The sequence below is a fragment of the Oncorhynchus mykiss genome, chromosome 18 (assembly GCF_057628025.1).
Source record: "Oncorhynchus mykiss isolate SJ-2025 chromosome 18, ASM5762802v1, whole genome shotgun sequence".
Taxonomy (NCBI): domain Eukaryota; kingdom Metazoa; phylum Chordata; class Actinopteri; order Salmoniformes; family Salmonidae; genus Oncorhynchus; species Oncorhynchus mykiss.
In genome coordinates, this window is record NC_143039.1 from 45,950,271 (window position 1) to 45,973,120 (window position 22,850).

Sequence of the window (22,850 nt, forward strand, 5' to 3'; positions counted from 1 at the left end):
GTGTATGGCGTCATGTGGGCGAACGGTTTGCTGATGTCAACGTTCTGAACAGAGTGCCCCATGGTGGCGGTGTGGTTATGGTATGGGCAGGCCTAAACTATGGACAACGAACACAATTGCATTTTATTGATGGCAATGTGAATGCACAGAGATACCGTGATGATATCCTGAGGCCCATTGTCGTGCCATTCATCCGCTGCCATCACCTCATGTTTCAGCATGATAATGCACAGCCCTATGTCACAAGGATCTGTACAACATTCTTAGAAGCTGAAAGTGTCCCAGTTTTTCCATGGCCTGCATACTCGCCAGACATGTCACCCATTGAGCATGTGTGGGATGCTCTGGATCGACGGCAGCATGTTCCAGTTCCCGCCAATATCCAGCAACTTCGCACAGCCATTGAAGAGGACAGGGACAACGTTCCACAAGCCACAATCAACCGCCTGATCAACTCTATATGAAGCAGATGTCTCGCACTGCATGAGGCAAATGGTGGTCACACCAGATACTGACTGGTTTTCTGATCCACGCCCTACTTTTTTTTAAAAAGGTATCTGTGACCAACAGACTCATATCTGTATTCCCAGTCATGTGAAATGCATAGATTAGGGCCTAATTTCAATTGACTCATTTTCTTATATGAACTGTAACTCAGTAAAATATTTGAAATGGTTGCGTTTATATTTTTGTTCAGTATATATTGAAGGAGAGTTTTTGAACCAGATGAGGAATTTCTTTATGCTTTTTAACATTTTAATTTCTTACCAAAGGGAAAAAGGGCATTTTCATAAGAGCTATTTCTCTTGAAAGCCTTTTACAGAATCATGCATTTTCCTTTACCTCTGAAAAGGAATCTCATAGGAGACATATGAACAGAATTATTTTCTGACAGTCAGTGTAGTACACTTTTACACAGTTTCCAGGGACAATCTATTTTGTCATCAAGTTCAGTTTGAAGTGACACACACACACACACTTGGGTGTACGGCAACTCTTACAGAGTCATGTAGACATAAAAAGGCACTCACGCAGGGCTATAGAAAGCTATCATCCACACACACGCACACACACACACACACACACACACACACACACACACACACACACACACACACACACACACACACACACACACACACACACACACACACAGATTGCAATTATGTTTCATCATAGGAGAGTAGAGGCTAGTGCCAACCTGAGGGTACAGTCTTAGGGGAAAAAAAGGTGCTATCTAGAACCTAAAAGGGTTCTTTGGCTGTCCCCATAGGATAACCTTTTGAAGAACCCTTTTTGATTCCAGATAGAACCTTTTTTGGTTCCCTTGTAGAACCCTTTCCACAGAGGGTTCTAGGGTTGGGAATTGCCAGGGACCTTACGATACAATGTTATCACAATACTTAGGTGCCGATCTGATATGTATTGTGATTCTCACGATTCTATATATATTGTGATTCAGTATTGTGATTTTTTTTTTGGGGGGGGCGATTCATTGTTCCATACATATTCCTGCAGAGGGACAGGAGAGAGCCATGAGAAGACGAGTTTGGATGAGTCATAGAAATAAAAGTGCAGAAAGCTAATTGGAAAAATATTGGCATTTTGTTGCAGGTACAACAAACTAGCGCAAAAATAATTTTGTGATCTTGTCAAAACGGTATGATATATCGTCAAAAATAATATCCCGATATGTAACTATCTGTTTTTTTCCATTGTCACTAGAGGGTTCTACATGGAACAGAAAATGGTACTCCCTGGAACCAAAAAGGATTCTCCTATTGGGACAGCCGAAAACCCTTTTGGAACCCTTTTTTTCTAAGAGTGTATGATGAGAGGGCTATTACCAATTCTGCTGACTACATGACAAAAGTATGTTGACACCTGCTCATTGACCATCTCATTTCAAAATCATGGGAATTAATGTGGAGTTGGTCCCCCCTTTGCTGCTATAACAGCTTCCATTCTTATGGGAAGGCTTTCCACTAGGTGTTGGAACATTTCTGTGGGGACTTGCTTCCATTCAGCCACAACAGCGTTAGTGTGGTCGGGCACTGATGTTGGGCAATTATGCCAGTCGGTGTTCCAATTTATACCAAAGGTGTTTGATGGGGTTGAGGTCAGGGCTCTGTGCAGGCCAGTCAAGTTCTTCCACACCGATCTCGACAAACCATTTCTGTATGGACCTCACTTTGTGCATGGGGGCATTGTCATGCTAAAACATGAAAGGGCCTTCCCCAAACTATTGCCACAAAGTTGGAAGCACAGAATCGTCTAGAATGTCATTGTATGCTGTAGCGTTCAGATTTCCCTTCACTGGAACTAAGAGACCTAGCCCGAATCATGAAAAACAGCCCCAGACCATTATTCCTCCTCCACCAAACTTTACAGTTGGCACTATGCATTCGGGCAGGTAGCGTTCTCCTGACATCAGCCAAACCCAAATTCGTCCTTCGGACTGCCAGATGGTGAAGCGTGATTCATCACTCCAAAGAACGCGTTTCTGCTCCTCCAGAGTACAATGGCGCCGAGCTTTACACCACATCAGCCGACGCTCGGCATTGTGCTCGGTAATCTTAAGCTTGTGTGATGCTGCTTGGCCATGGAACCCATTTCATGAAGCTCCCGACGAACAGTTCTTGTGCTGACGTTGCTTCCAAAGGCAGTTTGGAACTCGGTAGTGAGTGTTGCAACCGAGGACAGACCATTTTTACATGCTGCAGCCTTCGGCGCTCCCGTTCTGCGAGCTTGTGTGGCCTACCACTTCGCGGCAGAGCCGTTGTTGCTCCTTGACGTTTCCATTTCACAATAACAGCACTTACAGTTGACCTGGGCAGTTCTAGCAGAGCAGAAATATGACGAACTGACTTGTTTGTCTATGGAGATTTCACAGCTGTGTGCTCGATTTTATACTGTGACCGAAATAGCCGAATCCACTAATTTGAAGGGGTGTCCACATACCTTTTTGTAGATATAGTGTATATAAATTGCCATTATTTTTATACTCCGTAGCGATCCATGATTCAACAGTGGCCCTTTCACTTCACCCGCCAGCCCAGCAGATCAGGGAGGGAAGAGGCACCATGGTTACTGCTGCTGGGATAACATAGAATGTTTATTTCCACCTCATCGCGTGTGTGTGTGTCGTTGTGTGTGTGTGTGTGTACGTCTGTAACATGGTGGAAATCTACTACAGTTTCATCAATATGGTTCAATGTTCTTCTTTCAACACAACCTGGTGTGATAGCCTGTAGCCTTTGTCTAACGCTATCACTACCGGTCAACCTGTCTTAACTGTGGCTATTGGCTGTTATTAAGGGCTGTGCAAGGCAAGAGAGCAAGCAAACAGACAACATCCAGTTCTTTCAGCCAAGGTCTCTAATCGATTGGTGCTGCTATCTGTCAGTCACTGACCCAATAGTATTTCAATCAATCATGGTTAGCTACATGCAGTATCTATGTTAGCCCAGCCCTTTCCCATATACCCTTCTGTCAACAAGGGCTGAAGTCTGATGTTTTATGACTCATACTGGTTGATCCTCTGTCTGTGTCTGTCTCTCAGCCTCCTGCACTCAAAGGCTACTACTGGAATCATAATCAGATGTGCCTTGTCATAGACCTTGTCATAGACCAGGCATACTTTAGGAGGAGGGAAACAGGCCAGAACACAGTAATGAAGCTGTTATGACTCAGTGTGTGTGTGCTTAGAAGGTGGGTATATATAGGCTACCTTAAAGAGAGGGGCACAGATTCTGAATGTCAACCCTCATAACCCTCCCTCTGATTCTCTCTTTCCCTTTTCTCTTATCTTAGCATAACATTACTTTCGGCACACACACACACACACACACACACTCTCACCTATAACACTGTGTCAATACACACATACATTAATCAGTGCTATATTTACCAGTGTCTGCATTATATATATATATATATATATATATAATATGAGTAAATGACAAGAGTACATGTGTTACTTGTGTGTGTGTGTCAGTGCATACATAAGTGCCACAGTCACTGAGTGGGTCGCTGTTTGCTCGGCTCCTAGTGCGCATCGTCATGGCAACCGCAGTAGAAGCGCAGTGTGAAGTGGAGAGCAGCTTGCGACGTGTGTGTGTGTGTGTGTGTGTGTGTGAGAGAGAGGGTTTCATATTGACGGAGAGAGACAAAGGAGAAGAGCGGATGAGAGAAAGAGAAGGAATGAGAGGATAAATAATATAGGAGCTAATTGGACGGATGAATAAGTTTGCTTCCTCTTCAAGACACATTATGTCATCATCATTAGTAAGTAAAAAAAAAAGAAAGTATTTCGCTTTCCAAATGGCTGTATCTTGTGAGTCAATGAGCATGTCTTTATCAGTGATTATGCCAGGTGTGTATGTGTGTGCATAGTGTAATGAATTTATTCTTCCTGACTATCTGCGCCAAGAGTTAATTGTGAAGTAATAACAGCAAGAGAGAGAATGAGGAAGGAGGGGAGAGGTGTGTCATACTGAGCATGCTCCCTGTGCTCTCTGCTCAGCTAACTTCCTGTTCTCTTCTTCCTCCTCACAGACGGTTGATTGAGAGAGTGAGAGACACACACAGAAGAGAAGAGGAGAAGCAAAAGAGAGAAAAAGGACTACAGAAGAAAATTGGACCGGAGCAACCACCAAGAAGGATTTAAGACATTTTGAATAACCCCCAAGAAGTTGTTCTATACATTTTATAACGTTCCTCTATGTTTTTTTCCTCCTCGTCTGAATTGAGAACCATTTACTAAGGAGTGACAGTGACGTTTCCTGTTGTATTCATTCTCCTCTTTGTGGTTTACAGTAACAGTTTACTGTAATTTTGGACCCCTATGTTGGTTTGGACAAAAGCACACCTATGACTTTTCTCACACTCTTGATTTGGAGCAACTGAGTGTGAGAGGTGTGAAAGCCAGCGGGAGGGAAGGGGAATTTTGGCTATTTGTGTCTTTCTCTTTCTCTTTTGTCTTCTCACCTATCGTTCCATTTGTGGGTTTAAGAGGAAGAGGAAAAAGAGTTTACAACTGGGTATCAGCGACATTCCGTTCTGGTTTCACCCGAGCACAAGTACTCCCGTGTGAGTGTGTTTGTGTTAGTGTGTGTGAGGCAAGCTTCCTCACGGTGATATAAGACTAATAAGAGCGGAAAAGGAAAGACGCTACCGTGAGTCACTTTCTGGGAAAATGGGATCGGAAAGGGACTCGGAATCCCCCCACTCCTCGGTGAGCGGCATTCCCAACCCCAAATGCAGGGCACCGAGAAAACGCCAAGGACGCATCTCCTTCCACAGCCTCTTCCACAGCAAACGGGGTTCCCGGAGCGCCAAAGCAGGGGCAGCCACCCCTTTATCCCAGCTCCACAACCAACAGCATCAACAACAACAACTTGCCCCCCTTGTTCCCCCTGTAGTCCCTTCCACACCCGACCCAGCCCCTACGAACACTGCCACGGATGTTCCCCAGGGCCCAGCCACCGCTCAGACCTCCACCCCAGCAGAGCCCCTCTCTTCCAGCCGGACCTCCCTGGGTCCCCCCCAGTCCTCCAGCTCCACCACCTCCAGCTCCTCTCCTCCAGCAGACTTCCTGGAGTGCCCCCTGTGCCTGGTGCCCCAGCCCCCCGAACAGCTCCCCGAGCTGCTGGGCTGCAGCCACCGCTCCTGCCTGTGCTGCCTGCGCCAGTACCTGCGCATCGAGATCACGGAGAGCCGCGTCCATCTCAGCTGCCCCGAGTGCTCGGAGCGCCTGGCGCCTCATCAGGTGGCGGACATCTTGGGCGACGCAGCCCTGCTGGAGAAGTATGAGGAGTTCCTGCTGCGACGCTGCCTGGCCTCCGACCCGGACTGCCGCTGGTGTCCCGCGCCCGACTGCGGGTAAGAATCAACTCTCATTGTTTCCTGGCCTTAACCTCAATCTGAACCTGGGTGTAAACCTGAACCGTAAGCCTAGCTCTATAGCCTAGCCATGCAGGAAGGGGTGGAAGAACCTTCAAGCTCTTTCTGACCACAAATAGGATTTCAACCCCTAACCCCGAACTTAAACCTTACCTTTACCTAACCCCTACCATTAACACTAACCATAACCTTTTTTTTATATAGCAGATTCATGCTTTGAAAGCATTGTTCTGTCAATGATATCATAAGTTCGAGGCTGATTGTCGTAAACTGGAATGACCTACAGTATTATAACAAGCTATATTGGCTCTGGCAGAGGTGACAGTTGGCACTATGAGGGTGAAAGGAAAGTTTTATAGCCTAGAATTCTCTAAGTGGGTTAGAATGTCAGGCTATTATGTGGTTACAAGGGGAATGACAATGCTCAGAGGCTGATCGTTTAATGTGATATGGGGAAATTTCTGATGAGCTGGTATGAGCATGTTTTGTGTGTTTGTGTATGTGTGCCACAAGCAAGTGTGTGTGTGTGTGTGTGTGTTTGTGGGAGGGAAAGCACAGAATCTCTATGATGTTTATATTCGAAGGAAACATGTCTGTTTGATAGTGTGAATCCTGTCAGACAGAGGGGAAGGACCTAGACAGTGGGCTGGACTATAGATGACCTACATTCTAAAGAAACCAGAGTGACTCAATACACTACCATTCCCTCCCTACAGTCCTACCATGGAAAGGACTAGTGTGGTTTGGGCCACCTAGAGTGGAGGTTTCCAAAGCAGTACATTGTGTGGGTGTGTGAAGAGTGCAGATTCCATACACACATAATGGTACTAATTAGAGGTTGACCGATTATGATTTTTCAATACCGATATCGATTATTGGAGGACCAAAAAAAGCCCTTACCGATTAATTGCGCATTTTTTAAAAATGTATTTGTATTTATTTGTAATAATGACAATTACAACAATACTGAATGAACACTTATTTTAACTTAATATAATACATCAATAATATCAATTTAGCCTCAAATAAATAATGAAACATGTTCAATTTGGTGTAAATAATGCAAAAACAAAGTGTTGGAGAAGAAAGTAAAAGTGCAATATGTGCCATGTAAGAAAGCTAACGTTTAAGTTCCTTGCTCAGAACATAAGAACATATGAAAGCTGGTGGTTCTTTTTAACATGAGTCTTCAATATTCCCAGGTAAGAAGTTTTAGGTTGTAGTTATTATAGGAATTATAGGACTATTTCTCTCTATACGATTTGTATTTCATATACCTTTTGACTATTGGATGTTCTTATAGGCACTTTAGTATTGCCAGTGTAACAGTATAGCTTCCGTACCTCTCCTCACTCCTACCTGGGCTCGAACCATGAACACATCGACAACAGCCACCCTCGAAGCAGCGTTACCCATGCAGAGCAAGGGGAACAACCACTCCAAGTCTCAGAGCGAGTGACGTTTGAAACGCTATTAGCGCGCACCCCTCTAACTAGCTAGCCATTTCACATCGGTTACGCCAGCTTCATCTCGGAAGTTGATAGGCTTGAAGTCATAAGGGGCGGCAGGGTAGCCTAGTGGTTAGAGCGTTGGACTAGTAACTGGAAGGTTGCAAAAACGACTTCCTGAGCTGACAAGGTAAAAATCTGTCGTTCTGCCCCTGAACAAGGCAGTTAACCCACCGTTCCTAGGCCATCATTTAAAATAAGAATGTGTTCTTAACTGACTTGCCTAGTTAAATAAAGGTGTAAAAAATATATATATATAAAAAATGTAAATCGGCAAATCGTACCGATTACCTGATTTTATTATGAAAACTTGAAATCGGCCCTAATTAATCGCCCATTCCGATTTAATCAGTCGACCTCTAGTACTAACTACATGTAAGGAATATGTGGCCTTGGTTATTGTAAATTGTCCTGGATTGTCTCTGGCAATAGAGTATCTGGGATATGTTTGTCTCAATTGCTCTCTCTCTTTCTTTCTTTCTTTCTTTCTTTCTTTGTCTTTCACTTTTTTTTAAATCTGTTTTTCACAGTCACAAAAACCCCAGACTCCTTATCTCTTTCTCACTTGAATGATCACACACATATACAAAGACATACACAGACTCAGTCAATTATTTTTGTGAACGGCTCCTTTCACTCTTGAGCTTCATTGTCCTTTCGTCTCATCGGTCAGTTCCCTTTCCATTCCCCAATCAGACCTCTCTCTACCTGATTGACAGTGAGAGACAACCAATCAGATCAGTGAGCGGTCCACCGCTCGCTCCGCAGGCTGTCAGTTGCTATGGTGACTAGTGATGTGGCATAGAGGTAGCCAGTGTTACGAGGGGCAACAGAGAGGTTGGGATTTCTATAATTGAAGTGATCATTACACACTCACTGGACTGAGTGTGTGTGTGTGTACAGAGTCACAGACAGTGTGTGTGTGTGTGTGTGTGTGTGTGTGTGTGTGTGTGTGTGTGTGTGTTTCTGAGGGTTCTGTCTGTCTCACTTTTGTATCTGTATTACATTTGTAATGTTGGAAAACAAAGCAGTTTCACACCATTTACAGCAATGAAATCTTGGACACTAGATGTGGCTGTCAGAGTGCCTTTGCTCCGAAAGGTGCAGCTTGTAAGCATTGTACTCCTCAGATTGCCACCGGTCAAAGCCTTGATGTCAGTCATTATCGTGCTCCACCGCAGCAGAACTGACGACTCAAATGCAGCGTTAACATGGAATGTTCCCGACAGGGAAAAGCCTGCCTTGGTAACTTGTGTCTTTGCTCTGTTGCAACAAGTCATTGAGTTTAGGCTTGAAGACATGTTGCCAGTTTGAATAAACAAACAGTCATTGGGAGAGAAACCAGCTCAAACTGGATTATAGGGGCTGCTCGAAACTGTGTTAAAAGGAAAACCCATAGTGCTGGAAACATTTCCCCTAGTTTGAGGTTTTGAAAGAGACAGAGTAGGGATTCAACAGTTTCGGTATTTGACATCTGGTTTGCCTGTGTAATGGAATGCTGGAGGCCTTTTAGAGAGCGGTGGTCAATAAGATTGAGTGCTCAGCTTGAATACCAGTACCTACATTCAAAGCAATAGTTGTGTGAAGGGTCGTATGTCATTTTTAGCATTGTTTTCTGATGAGAAAGAGAGTAACTTTCTAATTAAATTCAGTTTTGCTCAGTCTGTCTTTAAACACTGTCACTCACTCGTAGTGTTGTATTAGATTAAATGCCATTTCATCTTCACATACAGTACTTAATGATCTTGTTACATCGTAGAAAAGATAAGAACCCTGCCTCCCCTCTCATGGTGATGTGGCAGCCTACTTCCTGTGTTGAGCACAGGAGGTTGGTAGCACCTTAATTGGGCAGGACAGGCTCTTGGTAATGGCTGGAGCGGTATAAGTGGAATGGTATCAAATACATCAAACACGTGGTTTCCATGTGTTTGATGCCATTCCATTTGTTCTGTTCCAGCCATTATTATGAGCCGCCCTCCCCTTAGCAGCCTCCACTGGTAATGAGATGTTTGTGTAGGGTATCATGTAGATCAGCCTGGACTCATAGACTAGACGTAACATGGTAAACGTAAATCCGGGACACGACAAATTAGTATGATATGTTATGTTTGGTATAGTTACATAAGACAGATGGGACTCAATACAACAATATTACTAATGTAAAATATACTGTGTCTGTAAAATGTATGTAGGTTCAGAACTTTTGTGAAACAGCACAGTTGAAAATATATGGCAAATAGAAATCAAAACTGGATGTTCTTCAGAGATGGATGGGAGGGGTTGAGTGTAGCTGAAGGTCGGGACTAAAAACAAACAAAAGATAACTATTGTAAAATACACTGTGTCCGTACAATTTATATAGGCTTCTACTTCCAGCTTATAAATACTAACTGTTGCTGTCTATTAATTTACTCCAATTAGGGGAGGGATGGTAGGGTTAGGGGAAAATAAGAAAGGAAAATATATTTACAAAAAAATATATGGGGGATTGGAAATGATGCAGACAATTACATTGATGGAAGCCACAATCTATCTGCGATATTAAAACCGATCTAACCCCAAAATAATAGTTGGTCGCGGTGGATCGGTGTGTGTATAACGCGAACGTCTAGTAACCAAACGTTTGTGAGTTTGAATCTCACCACAGACAACTTTAGCTGATTAGCAACTTTTCAACTACTTACTACTTTTTAGCTACTTTGCAACTACTTAGCATGTTAGCTAACCCTTCCCCTAACCCTATAACCCCTAGGCTAGGTAATGTTAGCCAGCTAGCTAGAATTCTTAACATATCATATGTTTAGCAAATTCGTAACATGTACTACGCTTTGCAAATTCATGATATATTGTACGATTTGCAAATTCGTAACATATGTAATAAGAATTGTAATTCGTAAATATCATACGAAATGGGTGACGGACATCCAGAAAATAATACATACTCCACATGTTATACTAAATGGAGTGTCTCGGATTTACGTACAGAATCATACAAAATGCTCTGAGATCAGGTTGTGTCGATGCAATTCTGATAATATGCTATGACGTTTAGCTCTTGGTCGTTTTCCCCTCATGCCCTTTATTTAGGTTACTCTAGACAGCCTGAAATCACCTTTGGCCCATTTCTCCTTCCTCTCTTTTTCCTTAACTCTTACCCTTTGTTTTAACATACTCTCTCTCCACGGCTCAGTAAATGTAACCATTTGTCCAGCTACCGTGTATTTACATTTGACCTTAGCCACTTCCTCCAAGGCTGCTGTGTTCCCTCTCTCTCCCTCTCTCTCTCTCTTTCAGTGCAGTGATGTAGTTTTCCCTTTGCAATTGATTTCGCATTAGCCGAATTGTGCCTATAAAGGTTTTTCTGAAAATCAAACATCTCCCTCTTTCTCCCTCTGCCAGGTTTGCAGTGATCGCTTCGGGCTGTGCCAGCTGCCCCAGGCTGGTGTGTCGTAGAGAGGGCTGCTTGGCTGAGTTCTGTTACCACTGCAAGCAGGCGTGGCACCCCAACCAGACCTGTGACTCGGCCCGCCAGCAAAGGGCATTCTTCCTGCACCCGCATAGCAACCACTCACCCAGCTACATGCAGGAGCACGGGCCTGGTAAGTACTTTGATGACTCTTCATAATGTTGTTATTATTTGTCGCCCTCTTCTCATAAAGCAATTTTCAGACCTCTCAGGTTCCAAAGGACAGAACAAAAAGTCTGTATAAATTAGCCCTCACCACAACCTCTTATCTGTCTCAGCCTGTCTCTTATACTGGCTGTTGGCAGTCAATGTCTCCAAACCAATTATCCTCTGTCTCTGGTAAAAGTAGAAGTCCCTTTTTAGGCACAGATCTAGAATGAGTTTACCCTCCCCAAATCCTAACGGGAAACCATTAAAACTGACCTCAGATCAACATCGTCCTGAATCCTCCTCCCACTAATCAAACTACCCACTCTCTCTCGTCCCTAGCTGATGACATCAAGCCCTGCCCACGATGTGGCGCCTACATAATCAAGATGAACGACGGCAGCTGTAACCACATGACCTGTGCCGTGTGCGGCTGTGAGTTCTGCTGGCTCTGCATGAAGGAGATCTCTGACCTGCACTACCTCAGGTAACTCTCAAGCCTACGGCAGTTCACGTCAACACAGTATGTAACGTAGTAGTAGACTACTTTCCATGTGCCAAAAATATGTGTAGGCCTACCCACCCTTAGTGGAGTTGCCAACAGCCGGATGCATACGGTTTTTAGGGATACAGCAAGTTCAATCGAGCTTCCTTTTCTGTTGAAAAGCGGATGTGGGAACTTCGGAACTCCCTTCTTTTACTTCTACTACATTAGGTTTAGGCCCACATGACATCCACACAATTTTTAAAGCATGACTGTTATTACTGGGGCTGGACTGCTGCTTTTTTTTTTTCATTCCTCCAGAAATTTTTTTTTAAAATAAATACCTACACATTTTATGGAATTGAGATCAAACTAAATACTGACACAAACATAACGGAGTTAAAAGTCTTATTGTTTTGGTAAGAAGGCTACACAAAATATTCATTTCAACAGTTTTACTGAGTTACAGTTCATGTAAGGAAATCAGTAAATTGAAATAAATAAACTGTGCCCCTGCCCAGTCATGTGAAATCCATAGATTAGGGACTAATTTATTTATTTCAATTGACTGATTTCCTTATATGAACTGTAACTCAGTAAAATTGTTGAAATTGATATTTGGTGCATTATCCCACTGTATTATCCCACTGGGGAGCCAGGCCCAGCCAATCAAAATGACTTTTTCCCCACAAAAGGGCTTTATTACAGACATAAATACTCCTCAGTTTCATTAGCTGTTCGGGTGGATGGTCTCAGACGATCCCACAGGTGAATAAGCTGGATGTGGAGATCCTGGGCTGGCGTGGTTACACGTGGTCTGCAGTTGGACATACTGCCAAGTTCTCTAAAATGACGTTGGAGGCGGCTTATGGTAGAGAAATTAAGATGCAGTTCTCTGTCAACAGCTCTGGTGGACATTCCTGTAGTCAGCATGCCATTTGCACACTCGCTGTGGCATTGTGTTGTGTGACAAAACTGCACATTTTAGAGTGGCCTTTTATTGTCTGTGTAATGATCCTGCTGTTTAATCAGCTTCTTGATATGCCACACCTGTCAGGTGGATGGATTATTTTAGTAAAGGAGAAATGTTCACTAACAGGGATGTAAACAAATTTGTGCACAAAATTCAAGAGAAATACATTTTTTTGTGCGTGTGAGAAAATTCCTTCTTTTTTTTCCTCCCCAGCTCATGAAACATGGGACCAACACTTTAGATGTTGCGTTTATATTTTTGTTCAGTATATATTCATACAGTAAAATGAATGAACATTTCCACAGATTTTCCTGACATCACATGAGCATCCTTTAACGGTGGAGAACAGGCAGTGATGCATGTCTCACTGTTGTGTGACGTTTAGCAGAGGGCTCTGAATTCATAATGACACAGCCTTACCTCACCTCCACTCCTCTGTTGCTGTGGTGTATCTGCTCCCCGGGCGCTGAAGACGTGGCTGTTGATTAAGGCAGCTCTGATTCAGAGGGGTTGGGTTAAATGCGGAAGACACATTTCAGTTGAAGGCATTCAGTTGTATAACTGACTAGGTATCCCCCTTTCCTGAACTTGGGCCCAGAACTAATCAGTCTTCTGTCTACCCCTCTGCCCTTATACTCTTCACCTATTTCTCCCCCTTTCTTTCTAAATGTTTTCTCTTCATTCCTTTCTTCATTTCTTTTTCTTTCTCTTTCACAATCTCTGTATTTTCTCCCCATTCCATCGTTTCTCTTTTTTCCCACTTTTTCTCTCCCTCCATATCCCACCCGCCATCTCTCTCTCTCTCTCTCTCTCTCTCTTCTTTCTCTCAGTCCATCAGGGTGTACGTTCTGGGGAAAGAAGCCGTGGACTCGTAAGAAGAAGATCCTGTGGCAGCTGGGCACACTGATCGGAGCCCCAGTGGGCATCACCCTCATTGCTGGTATCGCTGTGCCTGCCATGGTCATTGGCCTCCCCGTCTATGTGGGGCGCAAGGTGGGCAACCCCTTACTGAACCCCCCCCCCCCCCCCCTTCCATGTTGGACTACACTCAGTCATTTAGCAGATTCTGTTATTTAGAGTGGCTTACTGTGAGTGCATATACATTAAAAGGTAAATAATGAAAGTATTTACTTTTCATGAAGTTTAACAGAAAACCAATCCATTGTAGAAATGAAATGTGCCAGTGCTGTTCTTAAAAATGTAGTTGGTGTCAATATGATGTTTCATTTCATGGTGTTGCTTTCATTTCCTCCTTTATATTCCAGTAATTGAGAAATACAATTCCTGAAATAGATGAGCTTTCAAACCATAGGAAACTATTTTTGTTAGTTTCAGTATGGTGCTACAACTGTTCTCTGGAAACAACATAATTGTGAAGAAATGTTGTGTCATGATAGAATTGCAGAATTACCTCATTTGAAGGATATCTCTTTAGCGCACCCTTGTGGAAATACAATATAACTGCGAGTTTGAATGATGTACTATAGCCCTCCAACACACACTTTATTGTTCCAGGCCGCTAAGCCTTAACAGCTGTAGAAATACCTTTCAGACTATTACCCGTTGTACTCAGCCAACTCCCTACCATCCACTCTCAACAGCCTTATTCTAAAATCGATTAAATAGTTTTTTTCCCCCTCATCAATCTACACACAATATCCCATAATGACAAAGCAAAAACAGGTTTTTAGACATTTTTGCTAATTTATAAAATTAAATAACGGACACATAACATTTACATGTATTCAGACCCCTTACTCGGTACTTTGCTGAAACACCTTTGGCAGCGATTACAGTCTAGAGTCTTCTTGGGTATGACACTACAAGCTTGGCACACTTTTATTTGAGGAGTTTCTCAAACTTTTCTCTGCAGATCCTCTCAAGCTCTGTCAGGTTGGATGGGGAGCGATGCTGCGCAGCTATTTTCAGATCTCTCCAGAGATGTTCAATCGGGTTCAAGTCCAGGCTCTGGCTGGGCCACTCAAAGACATTCAGAGACTTGTCCTGAAGCCACTCCTGTGTTGTCTTGGCTGTGTGCTTAGGGTCGTTGTCCCGTTGGAAGGGATCCTTCGCCCAAGTCTGAGGTCCTAAGCATGCTGGAGCAGATTTTCATCAAGGATCTCTCTGTACTTTGCTCCGTTCATCTTTCCCTCGATCCTGACTAGTCTCCCTGTCCCTGCCGCTAAAAAACATCCTCACAACATGATACTGCCACCACCATGCTTCACCGTAGGGATGGTGCCAGGTTTCCTCCAGACGTGACGCTTGGCATTCAGGCCAGAGGTGCCTTTTCGAAAACTCCAAGCTGGCATTCATGTGCCTTTTACTGAGGAGTGGCTTCCGTCTGGCCACTCTACCATAAAGGCCTGATTGGTGGAGTGCTGCAGAGATGGTTGTCCTTCTGGAAGGATCTCCACAGAGGAACTCTAGAGCTCTGTCAGAGTGACCATTGGGTTCTTGGTCACCTCCCTGAACAAGGCCCTTCTTCCCTAATTGCTCAGTTTGGCCGGGCGGCCAGCTCTAGGAAGAGTCTTGGTGATTGCAATCTTCTTTCATATAAGAATGATGGAGGCCACTGTTATTGGGGAACTTCAGTGCTGCAGACATTTTTTGTTACCCTTCCCCAGATCTGTGCCTCGACACAATCCTCTCTTGGAGCTCTACGGACAATTCCTTCAACCTCATGGCTTGGTTTTTGCTCTGACATGCACTGTCAACTGTTGGACCTTATATAAACAGGTGTATGCCTTTCCAAATCATGTCCAATCAATTGAATTTACCACAGGTGGGCTCCAATCAAGTTGTAGAAACATCTGAAGGATGATCAATGGAAACAGGATGCATCTGAGCTCATTTTTGAGTCTCATAGCAAAGGGTCTGAATATGTAAATAAGCTATTTCAGTTTTTTTTTTAAATTTTATTAGCAAAAATGTCTAAACCTGTTTTCACTTTGTCATTATGGGGTATTGTGTGTAGATTGCTGAGGATTGAAAAAAAATATTTTATCCATTTTAGAATAAGTCTGTAACGTAACAAAATGTGCAAAAAGTCAAGGGGTCTGAATACTTTCCGAAGGCACTGTAAGTCTGTGAAAAAAAGAAAGAAATCCCCTTACACGACACATGACCTACTTCTCCCAAGTGCTTTAATAATATAATTCTATCTGAATCACAGGACAGACATTTTATCTGCAACAGCCCTTTTTTGCCAACTCATTGTGCAAAACAGCACACACAGATCTGGGACCAGGCTACACTGTTAGACCGTTGTGAAAGTCCAGGATGTGTATTTACTGTATAACTTCACCTTCACTAATATCTATCTTTTCTTTTTTTTTGTGATAGATTCACGCCCATTATGACGGGATGAAGACCAATCGCCACAGGAGGAACCTGGCCATCACAGGGGGAGTGGCCCTGTCAATCGTCACAGCTCCTGTGATTGCAGCCGTCAGCGTGGGTATTGGTGTGCCCATCATGTTAGCGTATGTCTATGGAGTTGTGCCCATCTCTCTGTGCCGCGGAGGAGGCTGTGGCGTCAGCCGAGGAAAGGGGCGTGGCATGCGGATCGACTTTGACGAGGACGATGGCCCTATCACAGGTGAGCAATACTTCAATAGCTATAATTTTTGCTTTAATAGACTTAATACTGTAAAATACAACAACAACTCTTACCTACATGTACAGTTGAAGTCGGAAGTTTACATACACTTAGGTTGGAGTCATTAAAACTCGTTTTTCAACCACTCCACAAATGTCTTGTTAACAAACTATAGTTTTGGCAAGTCGGTTAGAACATCTACATTGTGCATGACACAAGTAATTTTTTCAACAATTGTTGACAGACAGATTATTTCACTTATAATTCATTGCATCACAATTCCAGTGGGTCAGAAGTTTACATACACTAAGTTGACTGTGCCTTTAAACAGCTTGGAAAATTCCAGAAAATGATGTCATGGCTTTAGAAGCTTCTGATAGGCTAATTGACATCATTTGAGTCAATTGGAGGTGTACCTGTGGATGTATTTCAAGGCCTACCTTCAAACTCAGTGCCTCTTTTCTTGACATCATAGGAAAATCAAAAGAAATCAGCCAAGACCTCAGAATAGATATTGTAGACCTCCACAAGTCTGGTTCATCCTTGGGAGCAATTTCCAAACACCTGAAGGTACCACGTTCACCTGTACAAACAAGTGTACACGAGTATAAACACCATGGGACCACGTAGCCGTCATACCGCTCAGAAAGGAGACGCGTTCTGTCTCCTAAAAATAAACGTACTTTGGTGCAAAAAGTGCAAATCAATCCCAGAACAACAGCAAAGACCTTGTGAAGATGCTGGAGGAAACAGGTACAAAATTATCTATATCCACAGTAAAACAAGTCCTATATTGACATAACCTGAAAGGCCCCTTAGCAAGGAAGAAGCCACTGCTCCAAAACCGCCATTAAAAAGCCAGACTACGGTTTGCAACTGCACATGGGGACAAATATCATACTTTTTGGAGAAATATCCCCTGGTCTGATGAAACAAAAATAAAATTATTTGGCCATAATGACCATTGTTATGTTTGGAGGAAAAAGGGGGTGGCTTGCAAGCCGAAGAACACCATCCCAACCGTGAAGCACTGGGGTGGCAGCATCATGTTGTGGGGGTGCTTTGCTGCAGGAGGGATTGGTGTGCTTTTAAGGTCAAGATATAGGATTGGCCATCACAAAGCCCTGACTTCAATCCCATAGGACATTTGTGGGCAGACCTTAAAAAGCATGTGCGAACAAGGAGGCCTACAAACCTGACTCAGTTACACCAGCTCTGTCAGGAGGAATGGGCCAAAATTCACCCAACTTATTGTGGGAAGCTTGTGGAAGGCTACCCAAAAGTTTGACCCAAGTCAAACAATTTATAGGCAATGCTACCAAATACTAATACGTAAACTTCTGACCCACTGGGAATGTGATGAAAGAAATAAAAGCTGAAATAAATAATTCTCTACTATTATTCTGACATTTAACATTCTTAAAATAAAGTGGTGATCCTAACTGACCTAAATCAGGGAATTTCTACTAGGATTAAATGTCAGGAATTGTGAAAAACTGACTGACTGTTTTTGGCTAAGGTGTATGTAAACTTCCGACTTCAACTGTATGTCTCTCTTTTATGTGACAAACGTAATTAAACTGCAAATGAATTGAGATAAGAAATATTGAATGGAATCGAATTGATAAACATCTTATCATGCATCAAATAAAAATATATAATAATTGTCCCCCAGTGGCTGATGCTTGGCGGGCCCTCAAGTCCCCCAGCCTGGGTGAGAGCAGCCTGGAGGGGGCAGCCAGCGGCCTCAGCACCACCTCCCCCAGCGATGGTCTCTCTGTGGCCCCTGGGGTCCTGGGGGACACCCCCCACTTTAACACTTTGGCCGGGGGCGCCCTTGGAGCCAGGACTGGCAAATACAACAGGTATGGAGGGGGCCCAGCAGGGAAGAGAACCTGTTCTGTACGTCTTATGGAGGGGAATGTGTATTGTAAACAGGAAGACAGTATAAATAGGGGCCAAGTAAGACTTAAACAAACAGTTTAACAGTTTACAGTTGTTGTTGTCCCTTTGAAAGTTATGTATCTTGGTTGGATAAGGACTGCTCTTATAACCTCTGCTGTAAATATTTTTGCTGAGTAAATGTAATGTGACATATGTTGAACACTGTAATCATGTTTTGTGTTGTTCCAGGTTGGAGCTCCAGGGAGGGGAGTTGGGGAAGGATGGTGCCCAGAGAGAGACAGGTAGTCTGGGAGCGGGTAGTGACTGTGCCAGCACCCGGGGCATGGCAGGCTCCATTATCTCCTCCTACACACTACCTGACAGGTGAGTGTCACAATCTCTCTCTCTCTTACATACACACACACGATTTTGAGAAAATCTGCTCCCCCTCCTTGATTTGCCATCTAGTCTCAATCTGTTTCTGTCGGTCTGACGTTGTTGTTGACTCTGATGCAACTCCTCAATTTTCTTGAATCTCTCTTGAGTCTGACTTGTCTTTAGTCTGTGTGGTATGCAGGCAGCACTTTGTGGTTCAGAAATATTTATTTTTGCCATTGATTTAATTCCCGACAGACGTTTTAAAACCAGCTTTGAGTTAACTTATAATGGTAGGCAAGGTGACACTGGATACAGCAGATGATATGGTAACTAGTGAATCTAAACGTCTTTGTTCTCCTAGGGACTGTAATAACCTGGAGATCCAGGTGGACATCGAGACTAAACCCAGCCACCTCTGCTTGACCAGTGAGGAAGACCTAAACACGCCCCCTGCTGCTATGGCAGCATGCCCTGGCTCAGGGGGGGAGGAGCCTCAGGACTGCAGCTCCAGAAGGGGCGGGGCTCTGTTTGGCTCAGCACTAGGCCTATCTCCAGGGGCGTCGCTCAGGGAGGGGCTTCGCGATGTCACTTTGGCCCAGCCCGAGAGCATCCGCAGCGACTTGGAGATGTCCGATACCCAATCAGACGACATCGCCGAGCTGACGTCAGACGACTGTGATTCGCCTCATCTCAAAAGCTGCCGGCCCTCTCAACCCCAGGCCACCTGCAGACCCCTTGTCACCTCCGACAGCCTGCACTGTCCCCCGGATAACGTCATCCTCTATGTTTAAGAGTCCGACTGTCTTTGAGAGCTCTCTAAGATTGCACAAATCCAAAATGTTTTTGTTTTAGCTTTTCTCCATTGATTGATTGAGCGTTTCAGTCATTTTTTTTGCTGCTTTTTTTGTTTACAAAACATCTGACCTGCAGACAACACCTATCTACACGTGTCTGTCTTTCTATCAACATGTCGATCTCCTTGCAGAGAATTGGCAGGGTTCTACCTCTCTGAGATTTAATACAACAATTTTTGTTTACTTCTTGGTGCAAAAATGCCTTGGCTACTTAAGCAAACTTTTTTTTTTAAACAAGACGTACAAATTTGCCACAAGAAATACTGCAAAAAAAAAAAAAAGGAAACAAGGTGAAATGTCACCAAGCACACCAATGAGTGAAGGTTTGTGGGGAATAGGGTTTGTACTATGGAAAGGGGATGTTTTTAGGGATGTGTGAGCGTGGCATTTGTACTGGACTTCGTAGGCTTGATTTCCAATTTTTTTTCTATTTATAATTGAATGATCTTGAATGATCTTGAAATTGAATTATTTGCTGTGTCCATGAGTCTGCATGAACTGCGTTTTGTACAGTAGTTTGTACAGAGACATGACTTTTAGATGCGATCTGCACTTGAATCTCAGCTGCACAGAGAAGAAGAAATGAGGGGTTAATGAGATCCGATGCCATGGAAGATGGACAAGTACTGAACCAGCAGACAGTTCCACTTGAATGAATGACTGACTGCCTGCCTTACAGACACTGACGAACACTGGCTTTCTGACATGCTAGCTGTCTGACCCACTCGAATGGTGTGTGTGTGTGTGTGTGTGTGTGTGTGAGAGATTGAAAGTGTGTGCTACTCACTCACAAAGACCTATAAAGACACAATATACATTTTCAGTAGAAAATGATAGTAGAATGGAAGGACTTTTTGTGATTGTATTTGTTTGTCCCACTATCGAGTGAATTTATGAATGAGCACTTGTGCACTTTATTTAAATATTCAGATTTTTTTTTGCTATTCATTGTCAAGTTTTCGTCCATTGCTTAAAATCACACTTGTACAATCATAGCCAAATGTTGATTATCAGAAACCTTTTTACAGTGTAACAACATTTTGCAGACTCATTTTAATTTATTCAAGAATAATTACTAGAGCTTATTTTTGCTGTTTACAAACCATGTGCTTCAGTTTCAGTTCTTAAAGATATCCCCATTTACCATAGACATCATGAGAAATCTCTATATGGGAACATTGTTTCACTTCAAATAAGCTTTATAGGGTCAAATCATACGATTGGGCAGAGCTTATGTTGATGTAATTCAGTTTTGGCTTATTTCTGCCTTATGAGAAACCACATGAATGTACCACGGATTGAAACAGAACTTCCTAAATATGAAAGGAGGATTTACCATTAATAACACACCTAGATGTGGTGATTTTAGCATGTAAATCTTGGTGGGGCAAACTCCCAATTTTCTTTTTTAGATGCATGCCAGCAAAGCTACTACACAACACTAAACAATACATTAATAGCACTATAATGGTGACAAACAGTGCCCACAAACTGTAAGGGCCTATATAAAGCTGTCCCAACAGCAAAGCTTTCTTTTCAGCACCATGGAGTGAATCCTTACCACTGCTACACCTGGCTATCAGCAGAGCCTTGTCTGGCAGCGAAACAGTTCATTCAGCCTCTTAAAAAAAAACATAGCTGATATGGCTGACTTGCTTAATTAAACAAATGTGGTTTCTTCTGACAATTAAGATGTACAAACCATGGCATTTGTGGACGACGAGCGAATAAGAGGCAATCTGTAATTTTGATTAAGACATTGATGAGCGAGCTAATACGGACGTAGTCAATATAACTACTTGTTATGTACTTTTGAAATGTACAGCTACAGAATTCAAAACAGAGTCCGTTCTTACAGTATTCTCCCTCAGAACTGTAGGATAAATAAAGAGGGCTTATAAGCAGACAATGAAAGCTCTTACAATATTCAATGATTACATTTATCTAAAACAGGCTATAGGCTATATGTGCACCACCAAGTCAGAACAGTAGGCTAAGTTATGAGGGGGGAAGGGACCAAGGAAGGTGGCATAGCATTCCTCATCAAACGTTGTCATCAAAGTCTGGTATTCTCTGGATTTATGGTGCTTTTGAGACAACTGGGAACTCTGGGGAAAAAAACAAGGTTGAATCCTGACCTCCAGTGATCTTCCAATTGGAGCTCTAGAAAGAGGCCTGGGTTCCCGACTTGGAATTTTAAGTTTGATGACCATTCAAAACATATTTTTCCAGTTGGAGCTAGTTTTTTTAAACTCACTTTTTGAGTTATTTTTGAACTCACTGAAGTCTGAGATTTCCCAGTTCTGAGTTTCCAGTTGTTTTGAACGTGGCAGAAGTCTTGCTGGATTGACAGCATGAATGTTTATCCTTTTAATCTTGGAAAAGAGACCCTTAAACCCAGACATGGACCACACACCCACTCCACTGAATAGCAGGCTAGTGATTGCTTTGCAACGCTTGCAGTTAGCCACTGATTCCTTCCAAATCACTCATTGTTGAATTTGCGATGTCCAACTTGTGTAATATTTATGTCCAATGAGCACCGATACGTTTTATCTATAATTTCTCTTCATATGACAAGGATTGAAAAGGATTTGCCAGTAGATTGTCAATGTGATTCATGATGATGACTGCTTGACTAGCTTGCTAGCTAAGATTTTGAAAGTATGATGTTGACATGATCAGTCCACTCAAAGCTACGGTAGATATAACGAGATTTGACAATTTTATCTGTGGCCAATGACCTTGAGCTTTTTTGGATGGGCACTTCTAATGTAACTCTAAGGCCGCACCCGAGGGGCTTGAATTGTTTTGCTCTACCCGTAGATTTTTCAGTGACGTAGTGTCCCCATGAGTGACAGAACACTGAGCCAGTCACGGCGCAACTAGAGAACATTACCAACCCCTACGCTCCGTATTTTCCGCTGGCTGCCTCACCACCACAGAAAGCACTGAGCTAGGCTGAAACACCTGCATTTTGAAGCTGCCTTACTCAAGAAAGCAAAAAAGAGACCCATGTTTGTATGCGGCTTTATTAACTCAATGATTGAATTTTAATTTTATATTGTTTGAAAGATATGTAACACATTAATACCAAAATAACATGCAAAACAGACAACAGGAGGGGCTCAAAACAGGTGGGTCTCTGCCCTGAATGAAGGGTCGCCACTGGATTTGGATAAAATAGTTATAAATATATACTGTAAATAGTCATATAAAAGTATTATATATAAATGTGTATCTCCTGACACTGTTTTGTAAGCCCCTATATGGGGCCGAACACACAGGACTGTGAAAAACGTTGTGGACATATTTTGGGAAAATAAACACATTTTCTGTTGCACCAATATTGTCTTATTGTGGTTATTCATGGGGAAATGGAATGAAACGCACACACATTTGACTTATGAATCAAAGTCTTTATGCATAACATACTTGGTCATAGTCAGTGTTGGGGAGTAGTGAACTACACGTACTGTAGTCCAACTAGTAATTTAATAGGTTAAAATACATCTGACTCCAGAGTGATCTGTTATTACAATTTGTAGTGCATTACATTTTAGATTTAGATATAATTTATTACGTAGGCTGAATGTAGTTAACTACTTTTGTAAAGTAACTTTAGTTTCTTAAAGGTAACTCTAGTGTAGT

The 22,850-nt window shown here is 42.9% G+C and overlaps 1 protein-coding gene across 2 annotated transcripts in view; it reads left to right on the forward strand.

The window, feature by feature from the left end:
- Window positions 1-22,546, forward strand: part of LOC110496157 (E3 ubiquitin-protein ligase RNF19B) — a 32,894-nt gene extending 10,348 nt beyond the window's left edge. Inside the window, exons 1-9 of one of the 2 annotated variants that reach the window (XM_090208540.1) lie at window positions 4,074-4,287; window positions 4,558-5,883; window positions 10,812-11,011; window positions 11,368-11,512; window positions 13,313-13,475; window positions 15,828-16,083; window positions 17,759-17,948; window positions 18,217-18,351; window positions 18,707-22,546. In XM_090208540.1, the coding sequence (XP_090064666.1) occupies window positions 5,198-5,883; window positions 10,812-11,011; window positions 11,368-11,512; window positions 13,313-13,475; window positions 15,828-16,083; window positions 17,759-17,948; window positions 18,217-18,351; window positions 18,707-19,136 (2,205 nt within the window). In that variant the 5' untranslated portion in view covers window positions 4,074-4,287; window positions 4,558-5,197 and the 3' untranslated portion in view covers window positions 19,137-22,546. Of the gene's footprint in view, window positions 1-4,073; window positions 4,288-4,557; window positions 5,884-10,811; window positions 11,012-11,367; window positions 11,513-13,312; window positions 13,476-15,827; window positions 16,084-17,758; window positions 17,949-18,216; window positions 18,352-18,706 lie in introns of those variants that run through there. The other variant, XM_021571892.3, reaches the window with a different exon arrangement.
- Window positions 22,547-22,850: the final 304 nt, after the last annotated feature.